General features: G+C 41.8%; 1 protein-coding gene across 3 annotated transcripts; it reads right to left on the bottom strand.

Annotated features, from left to right (window-relative positions):
• Window positions 1-830: 830 nt before the first annotated feature.
• On the bottom strand, window positions 831-18,542 carry pcdh10b (protocadherin 10b). 3 transcript variants are annotated; one of them, XM_051954051.1, is made up of 5 exons: window positions 15,507-18,542; window positions 14,462-14,520; window positions 14,118-14,224; window positions 5,923-6,273; window positions 831-2,276 (listed from the first exon to the last, which is right to left on the bottom strand). In XM_051954051.1, exons 1-5 carry the CDS (start codon window positions 18,018-18,020, stop codon window positions 2,257-2,259), a joined length of 3,051 nt encoding a protein of 1,016 aa, XP_051810011.1. In that variant the 5' UTR covers window positions 18,021-18,542; the 3' UTR covers window positions 831-2,256. The 3 variants fall into 3 exon arrangements, with proteins under 3 accessions (XP_051810011.1, XP_022066789.1, XP_022066788.1); XM_022211097.2 differs by having other exon boundaries at window positions 6,116-6,273; window positions 15,672-18,541; XM_022211096.2 differs by having other exon boundaries at window positions 6,116-6,273; window positions 15,507-18,540.
• Between the last annotated feature and the right edge of the window lie 2,302 nt (window positions 18,543-20,844).

The raw sequence follows: 20,844 nt of genomic DNA on the forward strand, positions 1-20,844 counted from the left end.
CAGAGACATGAATGAAAAAATACGACCTCATGTGCAATTTATGTGTTTGGAAAATATCTGTTTAACACTAGGAGGTAGCTTCTCATTACAATTTTAGAAACTAAACATTCACCTAAATCTCTGTTAAAGCTTATGCACCACTGGACAGTAATTTTAGAAGACAAAATGAAAACGTGTGATTTTGGGTAAATAATAAATACCTGAAAATTGTGAAATAATAATTTAGCTCACCTTTAAAAGCCTCTGTATTAAATTGGGCTTACATGTCATCATGCGTTTATATTTTTTCTGATAGTACTTACTTATTGTAACATTTTTCTTGAATATGTCAGAATAGCTCCTCCACCAACACCACTTTTGTAATTTATATACATGTAAATATAAACTTTGCACAGAAAGTCCTGGTTATAACGGTCAGATAAGTCTAAATGCAAACCAGCATGAAATGAAAACACGCATAAATGACCTCATAATTGTACAGTAACAGAATGTACTTACCTTCCACCACTTCCCTATATTTTTGTGTATATTGCCTTCTGTGTGCACAGCATATCACATCTTCATCTTTGGCCAGGAGATGCACTGCAGATCCTAAAGTAGAGACATACATGCTGGGCCCAAGGCTGTCTGTGTTTCACTTCATCTGTACTAATTTGAATGAGCAGTTATATTTGGATTTAGACACCGGGTGCTTCTACGAGCCGGTGCTGGACCTGCCTTAGCTGATACTCTATTCTTACCGTTTGACATATTTGCCGATAAATGAACAAAAACCATGACTTTTATTTCTGCTTATAAATGCATTCAAATAAAAGCAGGCGAGACCATCCTTTTCACCATTTTTTTCATTTTATTGTCGGCATATTGGTGTGTTTGTGTCTGTAATGTGTGAGAAAGAAATGTGTTTATACGGGATTCCAACTCCACTGTGTACAACACTCTTCGCATTAGATCACGTTTTTGTTCTATTTCTTTATAAATGTCCCCTTAAAGTTTTGGTTACAATAACACAGAATTATTATGGACTTCAATCTAAATTATTACCTCCTTTTTATTTATAGACATGATCTGTATCAATATCCAAAAGTGGAAAAAAAAAATTAGATGAAATAATGTCAAACAATGAGAACTTGAGTTTACATTTGCTAAGGCTGTTCTGTCTCTCTTTACGTCTCCCGCTGGGAAAAACAACAGTGGAACCTCTGTATCAGAATGTGTAACCCAGCAAACAAATAGCACGCCTTCAGAACAAGTAGATATAGATAGATTTATATATAGAGTTTTATATTCAGCTTGAAACTTTTTAAAAGAGTACAGTAAACACTTCTCACACATGGTAGAAACTACTTTACGCCTCAGAATTAGAAAAGTGTAGGCCAAACACTGTCCAAGCCCACAATGTGGTGAACAAACCAAACAGAAAGCAACAACAACAAAAGATAAGAGAACAAAACAAAAATGAAAACAACTTAGAATGAAAAATATAGATATAAAATATAACAAACAAAAAATATCCTGCCCACAATATTTTCTTACAAAGATTGAAGTAGATTGGAATAGAGACACCTGACCACACGAACAGAATAGAAAAATCTAAAACAGTGGTATTGCATTTTGAAATGCACAAAGATTCTCCTGTACAATTTGGCGTCTACCTTTGTGAGTACAAACGCCTAAAGGGCTCAGTGGCGGTTTCTCTGGGTGGCTCATTTGAGTTTGACTTTCGTCATTCATTTGTAGTCCTCATCTTGTTTTATCTCCCTCAAAGATGTATGCATCAGTGCTGTAAACAGGCACACACAGACTGGAAAAGGAGAGAGACGTCAGTGTCCAGTTTTATCTCTCCACCATCCCCATTCTTCCTCCTCTATGAGCTTCTCAGTCCTGCTGAGACAATGGGGTTTTCCCTGTAAGGCTTTCCATTTACCTGCCAGCCTGCATCCATCCCACCCCACCTTACCCCTCCATGTCCAACTGGCTCCTAATCCCGAGAGTAGGTTGTCTCCAAAAACTGGGCAGTGCTCCAAGCAGTTCCAGAAAGAGAGAATGCTGAGTTCCCTAAGGGGGCTGCTCTTCATTTTGTGTGTATTTATGTGTGATTTATTATTTTTTTATTTTTGTCGGGTGAGGAGGGATGAGGGCAGGGGAGGACAAAATGGGTTGAAACCTTGATGGTTTTCTTTATTTTACAGCCTTGGTTGTCTGGGAGTGATTGTGCAAAGTCACGCAGTCTCCGGTATGTCCATACGAAAGGAGCTAGCAAACCCTTTTCCTCGCTGCAAGCATAGAAAAGCACAAAGACTGGTTAGCTGTGTGTGTGTGAGTACGTCTGTGAGTGAAAGGGGGGAAAGGTGGGTGGGGAATTCAAATGTGTCTGAGCAGTATGGCAGAAAACAAAAAGAGACAAAAACAGCACATAAATGGCCTCATTCACACAGAATTAGAGGATTCACACATGCAAAAAAAAGAGGGCTAGGAAGTCTCACATCCCTCAGCTGAGCCGCTTCTTTCACTCCTGTGAAACGGCTCATGGATAATTTGTGTGTGACAGTTTATGGGTTGGGGAAGTGGGGGTGTGGCAATGGTAGCACTGCAGGAGTGGTGTGAACTGGTAAATATTGCCAAATTATTTAGGACAAAAACAAAAGCAGGAGTCTGAGCTCAACAGGTTTACTAAAACTCCAAAATGTTCTCAGAATTATTCAAAATTTATCCAATATAACAAAAAAAAGTCTGAAAATTGAGTAAAACACATCAAAACTGATGTAGAATGTTTTGGAAATGATTAAAAATGTGTCCAAAGTGTAACCTCTCATTCATGGTCCCTCCAGTATCCCCAGCCTCCATGTTGTCTCATTTTGATGATACTAATCTCTGCCTCTGGCTATCACCCCGCCCCCTCTTCATCTCCCCTCCAGGCCTGCACCTCCCAGGACAAAGAGTCTCTGTGTATAACTTGCAGACTTGATCAGATTAGAGAGCTTCAGCCTCTTGGTATCATCGTTCTAGCCCTTCCTCCACTACCGCCTCCCTCCCCTCTCTTATTCCCCACCCAGCCCCCGCTGCCATTATCCACCCATCCTCACTCCCCCCCACACCCCCTCATTAGCATAAGAGCCACAGTGATGTACTTTGAAAGAGGAGTGAGTGGCAGTGTTCGTGGGAAACACTCCGATATTGGGAGCTCTTCACTTGGAGAGCCGTATCGCACGCACATAATAAGCACATCTACAGGAACTATTAGAACTGCAGCAGCAGAACATAAACACAAAGTGGACCAAACTGAAGGCTGAAAACCGCACAGGGGAAAGGAGCAAATTACAATAATTTGAAACTTATTTAATGATTGTTTTTGGTTGATGTTTGGTTGCAGGAGAAGTTTGGCAGGTTGGCATTTCTCCAATCATTTCTGATTTTGGAATTTCAAACAGCAATATGAAGAAGTTTTTACTATGGAAAAAGCCACAGCTCATTTTCTTAGCTTTTAAAAAGTCTGTAATTGTGAAATATGGTACAACTGCACAGTTACTGTTTTATTATATCATCAGCACAGTTCACATGTAGTTACTTTTCTATTCTGTTTTGACGGTGTTGCTACGATACGATTGGTTTTCATCAATATTATGCTGTATCTGCACTAGTATGTTACTAAATTTGTGTTATTTCTCATCTTATATATATATATATATATATATATATATATATATATATATATCCCTATTTGTTTTTTTTTAATGTTACTTACTCATTTCTGATTTTCTACTAAATTTCTTCCATCATTGTTTCAGTGCCTGCTCTATATGGCTTTTTAATTGCCTTCTGGGAACAAATAAAGTTTTCTGAATCTGAATTCGTCTCATATTTTTACAACTGCCGCCTACAAGTATCATCATTTGTGACATTTTGTTTCCTTCTAATCCTATGAAGCTGTGCCTACATGAGCAGTAGTTTCAGTCATAGCAGTAGCTCAGAGGCTGGACACATTCAGAGTACAGAGCTTCACTGTTCCTCTAAGTTACAGTTCACTAACTACATATTTAGCCAAAATTCACTGAGGAGTGCAATTTAAGTGGCTGACGTTTATTTTGTGATTTATTTTTAGACCCACAAAAATGAATTAATTTAACTGAAAACTGCATATTAATTGTGCAGATACAACAACTAGACAGCAAAAGCTCCAAATCCAGTTTAAATAATAAGCCTGTGGGTTTTCAATAGGGTCTGTGCACCTTTGGCACTCGGACTCTAACAAGCAGAGAGAGCCACAGCTCACAACAGCTAAAGGCCTATAGGGCCTCTATTTAGTTTGAACTGCCACACTGACACCTTCATTGATCAAAACCGGAGTGTTTCTGTAAAAAAAACTTATATCATGTTCATTTCTACAATTATATCATGATTAATTTTACATTGTGCTTTGTATATTCCATTAGATGGTGTTGATATCTTCTTATCATTGAACGACAAACACTTCCATCAATACAAGATTGGATTTTTACTTTTTTGATTCACGCTTTTTATTCCTGATTCATTATTTTATATTTCCTCTTACTTCAATAACACTGGAATGTTAGCACAATCTGTTTGAAATGCAGTTCATTTTAAATATTTCCATCTGAATTTAACAAATTAATCAACTAATTTAACATGTGGAGTAACTCTGATATCATGTGTCGACATGTGATTCAGCAGTATTACCTTAGAGCTCCATAAATGTTATACTTTATTCATGTTTTGATTTTTATGTTTACATTTTTTGCTCATTTTTCCAATGAGCGCTCATCTTCTGCTGCTTAGTCTTGTGATTTCTGTAATTCCTCATTATATTCAGTGTTTTCTTCCCTGTCATAACCAGCCTGAAATACCCATCAGTGCACATGAAGATACCTTTGACCTGGTGAACATCCTCTGTGACAAAGCTGCTGCACATGTTGTGCTCTAACGCAGCCTTTTACAAAGACTGAGACATTTCATGTGAGCAGTTGGTTGCTTGCTCGACATAGTCAAACATTTTGATGTAGGATAAAAGCAAAGAAAGAAAAAGCCAAGCAAATGAATAAAACATGATTTAAAAAGAGGGGAAAGCATTTTCCTACTGTTCCAAACAGCGTGCTGTGGTTTTAAATGATGGTGCTAGGGAAGCAGCAGGGCTCTGACAGTTTGATAATTTCAGCTAGCTGTGTTGGATGATGAGAGAGGGAGCCTCTTCAGGCGCTGCTTGACAAAATTATAATTAAGCATTATCACCAAATTGCAGTGATTGAGGATGTATCTCTTTGTGGCCTTTGAATGAGAATTTAGAAACAATAATTACTTAGGAAGTGTGCCTTTTCCTTTCTTTTTATAATTTTCTCCTCAGCAGTCCTGAATTGCTTTTTGCTCTGACGCTGTGACGTCACCAAAACAGAATGTTAGGCTCACTTAATGCCGTTCTCCTTCTTCACTGATTAAAAACAGCCATTTCTCATTGCCAGGCTGTGTGAGAGGACCAGTGTTTCTCATATTAGAGGAGTCTTTTTCCATAATGAGACAGAGCTTTCTTAATGTTAATATCTCCACCCACATCAAAGTGAGCTTATAGGTCATAATTGCTTTTGGCATGTATAATCTGAAAAGGCCCACAGGCCGGCGTGCTGGAGGTTTGTATTTGTGTGCATGTGCAAATGAACTGAAATGCTGGGTGAGGGAAGATAAGATCATCACAGTCGAAGATAATGGAGATGCTTGAGAAAGAGGGAAGAGTTAGTTAAACACTCTGACAAGAGAGAACATAGGTCAGACCTGAAATGAATTTCATACTTCCTTCCACCAGCCGATGCAGGAAGAAAATTCAATTTGGAATCTTTTTTTTTTCCACACAATTTGATTTCTACATCAGAGAGCGGTTAGGGCGCTATGGCCAGAGCAAAACAGAATACTCACTTAAAAAAGCTGGGTTATAAGCTGCTCTGGAGCTAGGCAGAAATGCTTCCAACTCTTTCCTCTCTAGGGAGCCGTGGTGGTGGTAGAGGTGATGGTGGTTGTGGTAGTGGTGGAGGTGTTGGGGATTGTGAGGCGTCTCTTTGCCAAAGGTGGAGAATGACCTATCAGCCGTTTGCTCTGGGTTTTCAAATACCTCTGTGTCTGGGACTGAGTCCATGCCGGGTACATGGAGGTTGCTGCGGTAGTCTGGGCCCTGGCGCCCGTCGGACGGCATAAAGCTCGGCATCCAGCAGCGATCAGAGTGGCCCAGGGCTTTACACTCCTCCGTACAGTTAGAGAACAGATCAGCGCCTGCACAAGAGGGGAGGAAAGACAAGAGGTGTGAGGAGGAGGAAGACATGAGAGAGGTATTTAAGTCTTTACCTTTTCTGGGACAAACAGGAGAGGAAACACAATGAATGCACAAAAGCAAACACACACACAAACATGCATAACTTGATCTGACATATTTCCCAGTATGTATTTATGCAACCTGCTCTTTGATTCCTCATGTCAGGGCTTTCAGTTTCACCACCGTTAAGATCAAAGCTGCCCGCACAATGGATAGAAAAACCTTTCTCAGCACACACACACACACACACACACACACACACACACACACACACACACACACACACACACACACACACACACACACACACACACACACACACACACACACACACACACACACACACTCAGTGAAGCAGTGCAGAACAAAGCGACTTATGGAACTGTTAGCTCTGCCTTGTAAAAGCATAATTCACAGTAACAATGGACATAATAAAAATCTGGGGTACAGTCACTTGAGTATTTTTTACATGCTATATTATATTTTTTGCTATGTTTACATAACAGTTATAATTATTGATTATTTACTTGTTAAATGTTATCGACCAATTAGCAAAGATCATGTTCCTTTTGTTTCCCACATAGCATTGGTGTTAAGGCGTGACTCTTTTCCTTTAACCACATACACAACGTTGCTTTGTGTGATTTGTTGTGAATTTTGACATTAATGTTCCTTACAGCTTTATGAAGACATTGCTAATAAGAGGGATACTAATAAGCCATGAGACCACTGTGTTTTTAGTTTGTTTATTACAGCACTGCAGTAAACATGCACTTCTCTGTGTTCAGGAAGAGCATTTTCTCCTGATTTCACTGTTATTCAAAATATATTTTACATTTTATGTGTACTCCACTCCATTTTAGAGCGAAGTATCTACTTCTATTTTGAACCGCAGCAAGGGACATATTCTGGGAAATAAGTACCTCCACTTTTGACATTTAAGGCAAAACAGATCTTGTTGATAGCTCTTTCTAAACCTGTTTCTTCAAATGAGTTTAAGGTTTCAGTTTTACAAAAGCATTCACACACTGAACTCTCTGCTACACAAAAAAGAGAAGCAGGACTTAACGACTTTTCATTTTGTGTAGTTCCACAGTTTGTTAATTAATTCTGTTTAACATTTTTGAGGTTCTGAATTAGAATTGATTCCAGTTTAAGGCTGCGGTACCAATGGACTCAAACAACACAATTAGAAAGTCTTTTTTTTCAACCCAAGCCATGGGATGGGTGTAAAATCTGACAACTTGAGGTCACTGAGATCGAAAACTTTTTTAGGATGTCTGAATTCTGTCACATTTAATTTGGTCCATATTCCTTGTCTAGCGTTGTTTTCACGTTGAAATGTAAGCCTTTAATTGCAGAATATAAAGTCCCTCCAACCAAATTAACAAAAAAGAAAAAAAAGGAAAACACTATAACGGAACTCAGATTCTACAAAAAATATAACTGCCCATACAGGGGTGTGAACAGACAGCCGGCTCCCACACTGTGACCTCACATCGATCTTCAGCCTGATGTTAACCCTCTAACTGGATGCTTGCGTGTCAGCCGTAGGCATTTACATGAACCAACAAACATCTGTAAAAAAAATCCCCAGAAATATGACAAAACAAAGAAAATGTGTGTTTTTGCAGTAGTTCAGGGATGTGTGTAGTCACGCAGCTATTCCAAGCAAACCTGCTCCCTTTAGTCCAAGCATTAAATGAACCAAATCACAAACTTAATAGTATTAGATTACCAGCCCGCCTCCTTCCTGGGCCTCCACTCTCACCCCTTTCAAAACCTATTGTCCTCTTTGAAAAGCCGGGTGCAGGTACAACTGGAAACCAGTTTGAACATGCTCTTTCATGTGGAGTGATTATTGTGGAGGCTTTTTAATGACAGGAATTTTCTGTGAGAAAATCACTTTTTGTCAGAGACCAGACGGATATAGAGTTAGCCAGAACGATAGTTGCTCAACACAGCTATTTAGGCCGAGTGTAAGCCGTAAGCCAAACTGTGTTTTCATTGCCCCATATGTTTTTTGCAGTACAGCCTAGATCCTGTGTATGCATGGTTTTTGAAGCCTAAATCCTCTTGTTGTGTGTGTGTGTGTGTGTGTGTGTGTGTGTGTGTCCGAGTGTCTGAGTCGCTGTTAAAATCTGAACTGTCCAGCTAGAGCTATCTGCTGCTAATCCTTCTGAATACAGACTGATTAGGCTAAGACTGCTGTCCCAGTAAGCAGAGAGTGTGTGTGTTTTGTTGTGTGTGTCTGTAGCGGTCAGCAAAGGGGGAATTTGCTTTGTTACAAAGCGGATTAATTTGGCTTGCCATCACTAACAGCTTGGAAAAGTGCCCAGTCTCCTAACAAGAGAGTTTCTTATTAAATATTAACCAACATGCCATAAATACACCAACACATTACGTTTTAATATGGCCTCTTACATGTGAGGAAACAACTTATTGTACAGTTTGATGGGAGAGCAACCAGAAGACACGCTGGGTACTTACATACGGTATCAGTGCACCTGCACATGCCAACAATGCTGCATTGTGAGCTATGAAAAAAGAAATCGGGGATAGAGGAGACGGAACTCTGCTTCCATTACAGAATGGATACTGTGTTAATTGTCAAAACAGGAGCAGGGACTGTGGCATTTACACTCTGTCAGACAGATAATACTCATAGAGAGAGAGAGAGAGAGAGAGAGAGAGAGAGAGAGAGAGAGAGAGAGAGAGAGAGAGAGAGAGAGCAAGAAACACAGAGACAGAGAGAGATGAAGGGTAATTTTAGCCACAAAGCCAGATCAAGACAACTAGATATTACTTGACAATAAGGTGCTTTCCTTGCACGATACAGTTTCCATTAGAACAGCAGATAAAACACAGAGCGTGGGCTTTGCTTAAAATGTATGTAAAAGGTTCTATCAAAGACTTTCATCTCTTCACTTGGATTAACAATTTTCTGAGAGCAAACAGTACGTTGTGAAACTTTGCCTGGCTGCAGAGTACCGTATCTGTCTGCTGCTTAAACAGGTTGAAAACGTGAAAACGAGCTGTCAACATGTTCTGCACAAAGTTACACATAAGCATAAGCCAAGGAGGAAGAGTGAGAGGAGGGTAATCTGCTCTTGAAGCGCATTGACCCTCGTTACTTCTAACACCTCATCTCATCTTAGCATTCTGCACGGTGCTCGCGCAGGGCAAATGCAAAGTCTCGATAATAACCTTCATTTGGTAATTGGTATGCAGAGGTCTCAAAAATGAATTACCGATCAGCGAGCTGTTACCACGGTGATAACGTGAACTGCAGGCCTAAGTAGGAATTCATTATGGCAGGAGAGAGATGGGAGTGGGGATGGAGGGTGGGGGTAGGATTTAAAAGTGGATAAGCGCCTGGACTCAATCTTTTCCAAGTGTGTGACATTGGCTATATTGATAAAATGTACTTAATACATGTAGCACGACTAGAAATGGGGTCCCTGATGGGACTCATAGGACCGGACTCGTGGTTCTTGAGGGTCCAGTGGCAAATGAGTGGTACTTCCACTGTGTTCACAAAATATACAGAACTACTTTAAATCAGAGATCATGACCAGCCCAAGCACTGCAGAGAGCTCCACAAATTAACACTAACATGAAACCTGGGTGTCTCAGACGGAATGTGATTAAAGACGTACTCATTACTACTTTTATTTCAAGTTTTCTCATAACATTGGTGGAATACTTTACTTCATTATCTCAGTCATATGTTAGCTTACATATTTACTCCTTCATAAGTTTATATTGTACTTGTTCTCCACTGCAGTCATTTGACAGGTATTGTTAGTAGTTACTCATTGCACCTGTAATAGCAGGGTTTTACATACTGGATAAAACATAACGAGCTTCAAAAATATGACATCATAACCCGATATTGTTTCACATCAACTGCACGGAACCCTCTTATGACTTCTCTGCGAATCACAGCACAACGCAGTGCATTACCAAATGACCAGTACAGCAGACACTTCATAGCCACAGAGAATCTCTCCATGTGAAACTGAACAGACATTAATTTGGGAGTAAAAATGCATGTATGTTAAACACAACATTAGGATTAAGAAGAAGTGAGCTAAAATAAACACCAGTGAGATATAGGAGTGAAAAGGTATCTGTAAGAGGGAAAATCCATGCATGTCAGAGTAGAAAGCATTCAGTGCATGTACTTTATGTACCGCATTGACACATAAGTTTTCATCTTATAGGCAAATATTCTTGGTTCATAAATTAGTGTGTTCGAAAGTGAAAACATGTCTGTGGAATCACAATTACTGCATGTGAGAATCTGCCTTTTGAATGCAGGATGTTTTACTTGAAGCTAAGTAGTGGTTGACTCTTTTACTTGGTTAGATCTGGATACATTTTCTGCCATTGTCTCTCATTATAAACTAAATGCCTTTGGACTTTTTGGTTGTTGGTCAGACAGAATCAGCTGTTCCTGTTTTATGGCACATTATTCTTTGCGTGCTGCATTCAGTTCAAAATATAAATTTTTTTCATCTCTATAAACACATTTTCAAATCGTTTTCTACAGTAGTATAGTAGACCTTAGAAAAGAACAAAATAGAAGATTTTACATTTTTTCAGGAGGCACATTGTAACTATTTTACATGAAAACTGATGCAGCCGGAGTAGCAGTGGTGATTTTTCGGGTCGGTGTTGTGACAGAAATGAAAGTGCTTATAGTACACTTAGTGTATGCATGTGTATAAATATTTTATCGAAATAACACATCATAAATTACTGCCATACCTTTATTTATACGTACACCCTGCAGCTTTGATGACATATACTGTGCAACATTTTTTTTTTTATCCAAATCTTGCTTTTGAACTTTACTGCAGATCCTCCCATCTCTCTCCCACACCTCAGACTAAGACGCCTTGAAAACAGTCTTGACACTGACCGGGCTGGCAATGATATTTTTTCCAGAACTGGATTCAAACAGATGTCGTTCCATCGGAACAAACAAAAAATCTGATTTGTAGCAGTACTGTTTCTTTTTGTTCTTGTGTTCATTACAGGTGATTACCTCAAACCTTTGTGACTCTTTAAGGGCATCCTTGATGAGGAAAAATTGAGTGGCTTTTGATCAGGGAACAACAGATCACAGTGCCTGAAGCTGCAGAAAATGTTGGCACGACAAATCAGCCAGCCGCAGGGAAAAAAACACAAATCCCTGTGTCAACAAAAAATACAATAACCACTCTGGTAAAAGGAAAAAAGACAGATAAAAATAGGCCATTGAGGGTAAACAGCACCATCCTCCTTTGTGAGACCTCTTTCAAGCAGTCAGTTAAGCGCTCAAACAAATTACCTTAAATGAGTATTTATCTGCTGTAATGTTAATGCTTTAATTCATGGTTCATTAAATTTACATAAAACCAACAAGCTGCTACAAATCTGACTACAAGGACAAAACAGTCTCTCAGTAACAAAAAGACACAAGTGATATATTCATGAAGTGCCCTGTCCAAGCTAAGAGGAAGGCTAACATACCCTTGTGATGGATGACATGGACAAATGTTTATTTAGCATTAGCATTTATTAAACACTGATGCACTTTGAGCGTACTGTTGCTGCTGACAAACTCAATTAGCACTCAGAGTGTAAAGCCTGCGTTCTTTGCCTGTGTTTATCCTAATCAAACAAAGACCTAATGCACAGAAATAATCTGTTTAAAGGCATTAAACAGCGGAAATATCTGTAACAAAGTAACTGTATCCTGCTTCCCATTCCAAGGGTACTCAAAGTCAGCAGTGAGGTTCTCCAAGTCAGTGTTTTAAAGTGGAGGTACAACATGGCATTCATTTGTGTGTGAGACTGTATTAACAGTCAGGGCCAGCACACTCTGAACAGCACATAAAACAGCTGGATGTCTCTGTCTCAGTCAGGAATAAAAGTGTCCCACAGCGGCGAGCAAAGACACAACACATGCAACTGTGAATACAGCTGAGTATGAACTAAGACTGCTTTATTTGCAGTGATTATTATTATATTGGTTGATCTTATTCTCACATGGTGCATATTCTTGAATACATTTGCATTTAAACCAGTCAGAACTGAATAAAGTTATTAAGCTGCAGAACACTGCGGTCTCAACTGTGGCCAAAAGGTCACTTTCATAGCTCAGCCAAGTAGTTAGCAGGTTCTTTACTTATTGTCCAATCCCTTCATTTGTGTTTTGCATCAAAGTGTTTTATGTAAACACATTTTATCAATGGATGCTCATGTTTGCACAAAATTAACATTCAATCACTTTGGCTCATCCTGATAAATGATAAAAGGAAAAAGCGGTCTATATTCCTCAGAATAAGGAATCAAAAAGTTATCCTTTGATATTAATACAAAGACTCGCATATACATTTCAATTCATAACCTTCCCTATTTTTAAGGAAGAGGGTGACCAAACATAACAGTGTGTCCGTACACATAAAGCAGTAGGCTTAGTCCAACCTGCAGCACATCAACTCTCAGCTTATTAGACCTGAAAGCAGGTGTTTGTCTCTGTGTGATTCTGTTTATGGAGCTCTGAGTAAACTATCCAGGCATACTGGAGTGACTGTGGACGTGGCAGGCAATTTCCATTTGGCTCTATAAGGGCCCCTGCTGTGGCTAGGCAGACATGATGACGGGCTGCATCCACAGACGGCCGGAACCAAAGAAAGCTCTGCACTGAATGAAGACATAAAACACCGGTATTCATAACTCAGTGGGTCTCTATTGTACGACTATAGATGGGCTCCTTTAGGCAGAGAAGATTAAAACAGAAAAAAACGGACTGGTATGGAAGGATGTAATCAGGAAGGAGGAGAGGAAAAAGACAAGTAAGGAGAAAGTGCAGTTGGAGAGTAAATGCATGAATGAATGCATTAATCAATCTAATGAACAAATGAATCGTCTGTTTTGTTTGCTGTGGCCACAACCTATTTGGTCCACTTCCCAGCACTCCAGTGTGAGCGCAGCCTCATTAAAAAGCCTGTCACATTTCGTCAAGTGGTCCACAGCACTAAGTGACTGAGCTCACAGGGAGCAGGCTCCTCATTAACACAGCCACATACATACAAACAGCAGCACAGCGTTTGCTTTTTGCCCGCCGACATTAAAGCATCACGTGCCAGAAAAGACAGTAACAAATATTAAAAGTCATGCCCCCATTAAGGGTGAGAACTTGAAATCAGTCCACAGGGACAGGATCTGATTTTATTATCAGGTATAAAAGGATAACAGGAAATCACAAGCCAGCGTGATGAGAGAAAATTTGGACTGTCTCAGAGTGAAGCACCACCAGTCGTGTACGCTAGCACTAATTAAAATGAGCTTCCATTTTTCCAGGCCACCACAATGTGCTGTAACTAAGGAAGAGGAGTCCAGATTTCAGCACTGAAGAGACATGCAATCTGCTCCTGGACCTACACCGCATAGTAGCCACATGCTCATCAGCAATTCCTCCTCCAGTCCTAGAAATGCTAGAGAGCCATTCATTTATGCTGCCAGCATGCAGTTTAAAAACTCAACTTACATAAAAAGCAAAAAGCAGTGAAGTATAGTTAACAATTTGTGCAATGCTAATACTCCTGTCAGTGTTTCCATTCATGAAAGAATCTGTGCAATCCTGTGTTTTCTATAATTAGTACTTATGTATATCTTGATCTGTTCTATTTTAAGGACATTTCCTAAATGTTTGCACTATCTGTGCTGTTGTAACATTGCAGGTTTCCTCACTAATAAAGGCTTATCTTATCTTAAAAACAGGCAGGTCGTAGACAAAGCCAGTTCTCACCAGAGGAGTGTCCTCGATTGGTGGCGTCATGGTCGCTGTCTCCCTGCTCGCTGTCTCCATGGCCACTGTCTTTGGAGCTGACCAGGTCTGCCTCCTGGAAGGCCGAACTGAAACCAAAGAGAACATTATGTCAAAGTCTCATTTAGCAATCTGATTTCATCTAATGGCAGCCTCACACCCCTTTTTATTTTCTGATACCATCTCATCATCCAGAGCATCCTCACAGTGATGAGAGTTCTCTGTGAATGAACTAGAAGCAGGCAACAGATCACAGTGATATTACAGGTGGATGTGACAGAGTGAGCAGTACAAAAGCTAGAGTGAGAATCTCTTTCCATATTTACCTGTTGACACGCCTCGGCCTGTCAACCAAGTAGCTGAGTTCAGCTCGCTGGTGCTTGGTCTGAAAGAGAAGGGGCGGTTTTCAGTGTGTGTCACTTGAGCGCCTTATGTAACATGATTAGCATAGAGAAAATGGCAACAGAAAAAAGAACATCGCCACCATCGAGCCAGAGATGATGCAACCCACACAGTGTCATGTTGATGTTAGCTATGAAATGAGTGTTCAGCCATTACACATATCACTCATATCTGGTAAAAAAGAGTATGTTTGAAGAGGTGTGTTTTCCCACAGTGCGAGGGGGAGCATGGCTTTACAGATATCTTGCCAAAGTGCAAGATTAAGTAGTCCTCCTATTCAGCCTGGCACAACCCAGAGACGTATCTTTGTTCTAGTGAGACTCAGCAGCATTGTGACCAGTACACTTGATGCAAATGCTTTCCCAGGGGCCTGGTCCTCTCTCTCTCTCTCTCTCTCACACACACACACACACACACACACACACACACACACACACACACACACACACACACACACACACACACACACACACAAACAGACAGACAGAGAGACACAGATGCTGCACAGCAACCAGAGCCTCTGAGCTAACATACGTTTTCCTTATGAGCTTGTGTTTCTACTTTTTATTTCACATTCACGGGAGCACAGCACAACGTTCAGTCATTGCTTTTTCAGGGTCAACCTCTCTAAGAACTGTCAAGGCAACATGTCACCAACCAGTGGTCCAAATTACTGTGTCTGATTTCATTCTTTTCCTGAAATATTTAGGATTGGGACATTATTTTATACTGTCTGTATTAGCACCTGATAACACTCGTTTGTAGATCTGACATCGCACTAAACTGTGGAAAAATTTATGGACTCTCCTGTATGATGCAAATTTTGTATCAGGACTGAATGTATCTGAAGAAAATTAAACAGCCATGCTTCATGTATTGAAGGGGAGGTCCTGTGTATCAACCAAGTTGTAGACATGCTGAATGTGAAATGGGAGGGGGTTAAACTGTAGGTATGAGAGGGACTCTTACCTCATTTGATAAAATGCTGCCGTTTGATATGATGTCAGGCTGCTGGTCTGTGTACCCTGTCACTATGGCCCCACACGGGTTGTGATCGGTGTCTGTGCTCCTAGATGGACTACACGGCTTTAGGAACATGAGGTCTGTTTTGGCAGACTCTGGAGTCAGACATACCTGATAGCAATAGTTCTGGTTTTGGTGGTGGGAGCTGAAGCTCCCGGACTCCTCCACAGGGACTTGAGCTGTACCAGCCCCACTGACATTAACAGCGCTTTGCACCAGCATGATATCTGACTTGCTGAGCTTTTTCTTGCGTGCCCTGCCCTGCCTTGAGCAGCAGGAGCTGCAGCCCAGGCAGCAGTCGCTGGTCAGGCAGGTGTAAATGTTGAGTTTTTTATCCTTTTGGCAACGCACAGCCAGAACAATCATGACCAGCAGGAAAATGAAGGAGACGGAGCCCAGGGCGATAATAAGGATGAGGGTGAGGTCCAGGGTGCCATCTTTGGCCTTGGTAGTGCCACCTCTCTCCCCATTGCCGCGGCCTTCAGCCACGCTGTCCACCAGCATCACCAGCACACTGGCACTGGAAGACAGTGGTGGCTGGCCATGGTCTCTGACCTCAACCAGCAGATCGTACAACTGGTGGGGGTCTCTCTTGGCTGACACCCGCCTTGCTGTTCTGAGTTCACCTGTCCTCCAGTCCATTCTGAACATGCCATTTTCATTTCCTCTTTGGATGCTGTAGGACAAGCGAGCATTCTCCCCATCATCTGCATCCATGGCCACAATGCGGGTCACCAGGTACCCAGGCTCAGCTGAGCGGGGCAGGGGCTCTTTGGCAGTGCCATTTTTTCCCAGAGGAGCCAGCACTAGGGGGGCATTATCGTTCTGGTCCACAATAATGACTTTGACAGTGGCATTGGAGAAAAGCTCTGGGGAACCTGCATCTTTGGCCTGCACCATGAAAGTGAAATCCTTCAGCTGCTCATAATCAAAGGACCTGAGTGCATACAAATATCCCGTCTCTTCGTTGATTGACACATATGTTTTGACTGACATGCCCTGAATGTCACACTCTAGGATGGAATAGCTGATGAGGGCATTCTGCCCAATGTCCGAGTCCAGAGCGGTCACAGCATGTATGTAAGCCCCTGGCACGTTGTTCTCTGTCACATATACATCATATATGGGCTGCGTAAATGTGGGCGCGTTATCGTTCTCATCTGACACCTGGACACGAATAGATTTACTGGTGGCAAGTGAAGGCGTGCCTTTATCCCGCGCGACCACAGTCACAGAGTAGGAGTCCGCCTGCTCCCGGTTCAACGGACCGTCGGTCACTATAGTGAAATAATTCCTAAATGAGGATTTTAATTTAAACGGGACATCACCGAGGATTTCCACGTGGATCTGTCCGTTCTCCTCTGCGTCGCGGTCCGTCACACTTAACAGCGCAATGACGGTACCGGGAGCCGCTTTTTCACTCACTGACTCTGTGACAGTGCTGAAGGTGATCTCCGGTGCATTGTCGTTCACGTCGGTTACTTTGACCAGCACTTTACAGTGAGCAGGCACAGCATTTGGCCCTAGATCCTTGGCCTGAACGAAGATTTGATACAGGCTGCTCTCCTCGAAATCCACCTCTCCGCGCACTTCGATGCGTCCTGTGCGCGGGTCTATGCTGAACAGGTCCTTTATGCGGTTGGAGATGTGATTGCTGAACGAATAAACTATTTCCCCGTTTAGTCCCTCGTCCAGGTCGGTGGCATTCAGTTGTAAGACCAGGGTGCCCACCGGTGCGTTTTCCGAGAGGCTCACGGTGTATACGGGCTGGTCAAAAACGGGCACGTTATCATTGGAGTCCAATACTTTGACAACAAGCAGCGCGGTGCCAGTCCGAGGAGGCTGACCGCCGTCCACCGCGGTCAGAACGTACCTGTGCGCCGCCTGCTGCTCCCTGTCCAGTGGCTTCTCTAACACGAGCTCCGCGAATTTATTTCCGTCCGTTTGGGTCTGCACGTCCAGATAAAAATAATTGTTAGTGGTGATATCATAAGTGCGTAAAGCGTTAGAGCCCACGTCCGGATCAAACGCGCTCTCCAAAGGGAAACGGGTGCCCGGTGTGGCGCTCTCTGAGATCTCCACCGTGATGTCTGTTTCCGGGAAGCTGGGTGGGTTGTCGTTAATGTCCACTACCTCGATTTCGACCCGAAACAGTTCCAGTGGGTTCTCCAAGAACACTTCCATGTTGAGCTGGCAACTGGCGCTCTGCCTGCAGATCTGCTCCCGGTCAATTTTCTCGTTAACGAACAAGACGCCGTTCTCCAGGTTCACCTCCAGGTACGGCGTCCGAGAGTTCGGTACCACTTGGAAGCGACGGGAAGCCAACTTGGTGAGGTCCAGCCCCAGGTCCTCTGCGATATTCCCCACCAAAGTGCCATGGTCCGCCTCCTCCGGGACAGAGTAGCGTATCTGAGAGAGCACTCCATCCGTGATACAGAGGACGATCAGAAACACAATCATCGCCGGAAACACAAGTGCACTTGGGTAAAAATATCATAAACCTTATTATCCTCTGTTAATGGACAAAATGTCAATTTCCATCACCCATTTCAGTTGACAGGCAAAAATCTCCAAAATGCGCAAAAGTCACCAAAAATGCCTAAGGCGTCTGGACAAATGTGTCCCATCAAAACAAAGACATTTTGATTTTTTAAACGGAATATTAATGATAGCGAGGCTTTTTTTCTTCCAGCTGCTTGTCTTGCTCCTCAGATGTGTCCCGGAGAAGCTACAGCGCACATTCCAGTGAAGCGCAGCACAGGAGGGATGAAAGCAGTGCGGGAAAGAGTTGGAAAAAGAAATTACAATCCATTTACGGAAGACATGAGAAACGTTTTCTCTTCAGCCATGGTGTCTAAAAAAGAAAATAAATGCTAGACTTGTCCTCTTTGTGTTTCTGGCTGTCTATTCTTGGCACCTTGCTCCCTCACTGCGGTCTCCTCTACTCCACTCTCTACTGGTGCTGTTCACTCAACTATTTGCTTTTTTCCTCCGCGTAGCACCTCCTCTCTCTGCCCCCACGGCTGTAAATCACGCTGAAAGCTCTCTCGTCATTGGTTACACGGGGTGTCCGTCAACGTCAGCTCGGCTCTGGTCTCCCTCACTGCTTTTCTGCATCTCTCTACCTCCCGTTGAGATAGGACCGTCTCCGTTTAAAAATACCAAACGCAAACGAAAAGAGGGAAAGAGAACTAATAAGCCCTTAACTGCGAAATTTAGATCCTTCGCCCCACCTGTCCGTTATAAAGCGCATTACCAATGAAGCTCTACGTGATTAGACAGCATGTAGGACTTGTTGACTTGTTGGCCTGGGTGAACCTATAAAGACATGCTGGCCCGCCGGGATAATGCATGCAGAGAATCATTCACCATTCATGTGCTGCTCTCCAGGCTGTGAGTTATAATTACACCCAACAGTAGTAACGTTTTTATCTCTCCTCAAGCCACAGAGCAGCAGGACCAAGAGGTAGATCTGCGGACCACATACGACCCCTAGTGGTGCAAATGCAAGCAGGAGTCTGACTGGTCTGTGCATAGAGTCCAATCAGTGGAAGTTTGCAGTCAAGACTTCGATGTAAACCTGGGGGATGGTTGTATGCAGTAAGTCAGAGCGATCCGTCTGCAATGACAGAACAACAAGTAAGAAGTAAGGAGACACTACACACAGTCATGTGTTTTTTAAAACAAGCCTTGTGGCATGGCGTATTTCTGTATTATTTGACACTTTCTTTCCTCAATTTGCAAAAAAAAAAAAGAAAAAAGAAGAAGGTTTCAAAAAGGCTTAATCAGTTCTTTTGAAGTCAACTCATTTCTTTTGTCTGTGACAGTTTCTGGTGCTGGTTTAAACTGTGCTCATAACAGAGCTTTGTCATCACAAATAATGAAGATAATGTTAATAGTGATATTAACAGATAAAATCCTCTCGGTGGCAGCTAAAACTTTTAGATATGAGTAATGATGAAATTATATTAATAATTGTCTTACGACCTGTCAAACAAATTTGACAAATAATCTGACAGATGATGAAAGAAAGAAATCATTTATGCCGAAGCACTTGACCAAACCTCATGAGCAGTTTAAACAGAGACATTTTCATTGGCAAGCTAAAAGGTCTTTGTGAAGATCTTTTATTATGTTAAATGCACAAAGTAAGTCAGACTGCTTTGACACTTTAACACCACAGGCTTCGGAAAATTTAAGCCCTAAACAATAACAATTGTATAAGGCAAACGTCATCCATCCATCCTCTATACACCGCTTTATCCTCATTAGGGTCATGGGGGGTGCTGGAGTCTATCCCAGCTGACTCGGGCGAAGGCAGGGGACACCCTGGACAGGTCACCAGTCTGTCACAGGGCTACATATACAGACAAACAATCACACTCACACCTACGGACAATTTAGAGTAACCAATTAACCTCAGCATATTTTTGGACTGTGGGAGGAAGCCGGAGTACCCGGAGAAAACCCACACATGCACAGGGAGAACATGCAAACTCCATGCAGAAAGATCCCAGGCCCAGGCCAGGATTTGAACCAGGGATCTTCTTGCTGCAAGGCGAACATGCTAACCACTACGACACTGAGCAGCCCCACAAATGTCATGCTAAGCATAAAAACGGAAAACTGAATATTGTTTTAGAATCAAATTCTAAGGTTCTGAATCACAGCATGAAAAGTTGAACGTACAAAATGTATCAGTCTTGAATGTGAACTGCCAAAACAAATTACAATCATACATTTTCCAATTCTGATTCAGAATACTATGAATACAATAAATGTTGCTTTTTGTGTCATAAACTATTAGAATTCATATTTATGATCATATTTGTTGCCCTGATTTCCCTTTTGTCTATTTCTGTTATTCTGATGGTGTAAGAAATTCTATTTGATTTCTGTCGTTGTTTTAAAGTTGTCTTCATTACCTGGATGGCAGTGTGTGTCTCTCAAAGTTCGCATTCATCAATTAATGACTTCTAAATTTTGTGGCGCTCTGGATATTTTGTCTATGTTGAAGTGGTCATTCATACATCTGAATGATAGCCAGTAGACTAAATTGCCATAAATAACTATATCAACAGTCTGCAAGAATGGAGTTTTTCTCCTAGATTCCAATTTTACCATCTCTGTCCTTCATAAATCATCTCCTTCTTTGGCCTCACCTCTTTGACCTGATGCTTGACATTGTCCTTAACAGGAAATCTGTGCTTTTAGTGTGAGCTGTGTTGGTCTGTGTTCATTGAGTGAAGGAGAGCAGACCGAGTGCTCCCCCTAGTGGATGACT

The sequence above is a fragment of the Acanthochromis polyacanthus genome, chromosome 10, assembly GCF_021347895.1.
Source record: "Acanthochromis polyacanthus isolate Apoly-LR-REF ecotype Palm Island chromosome 10, KAUST_Apoly_ChrSc, whole genome shotgun sequence".
Lineage (NCBI taxonomy): Eukaryota > Metazoa > Chordata > Actinopteri > Pomacentridae > Acanthochromis > Acanthochromis polyacanthus.

Coding starts and splice junctions, on each gene's coding strand:
- pcdh10b (XM_051954051.1), bottom strand. CDS start 18,020: ATGATTGTGTTTCTGATCGTCCTCTGTATCACGGATGGAGTGCTCTCT. Junction 14,521..15,506: donor GCAGCATTTTATCAAATGAG/GTAAGAGTCCCT, acceptor CTTCTCTTTCAG/ACCAAGCACCAGCGAGCTGA. Junction 14,225..14,461: donor AGGCCGAGGCGTGTCAACAG/GTAAATATGGAA, acceptor CTTTGGTTTCAG/TTCGGCCTTCCAGGAGGCAG.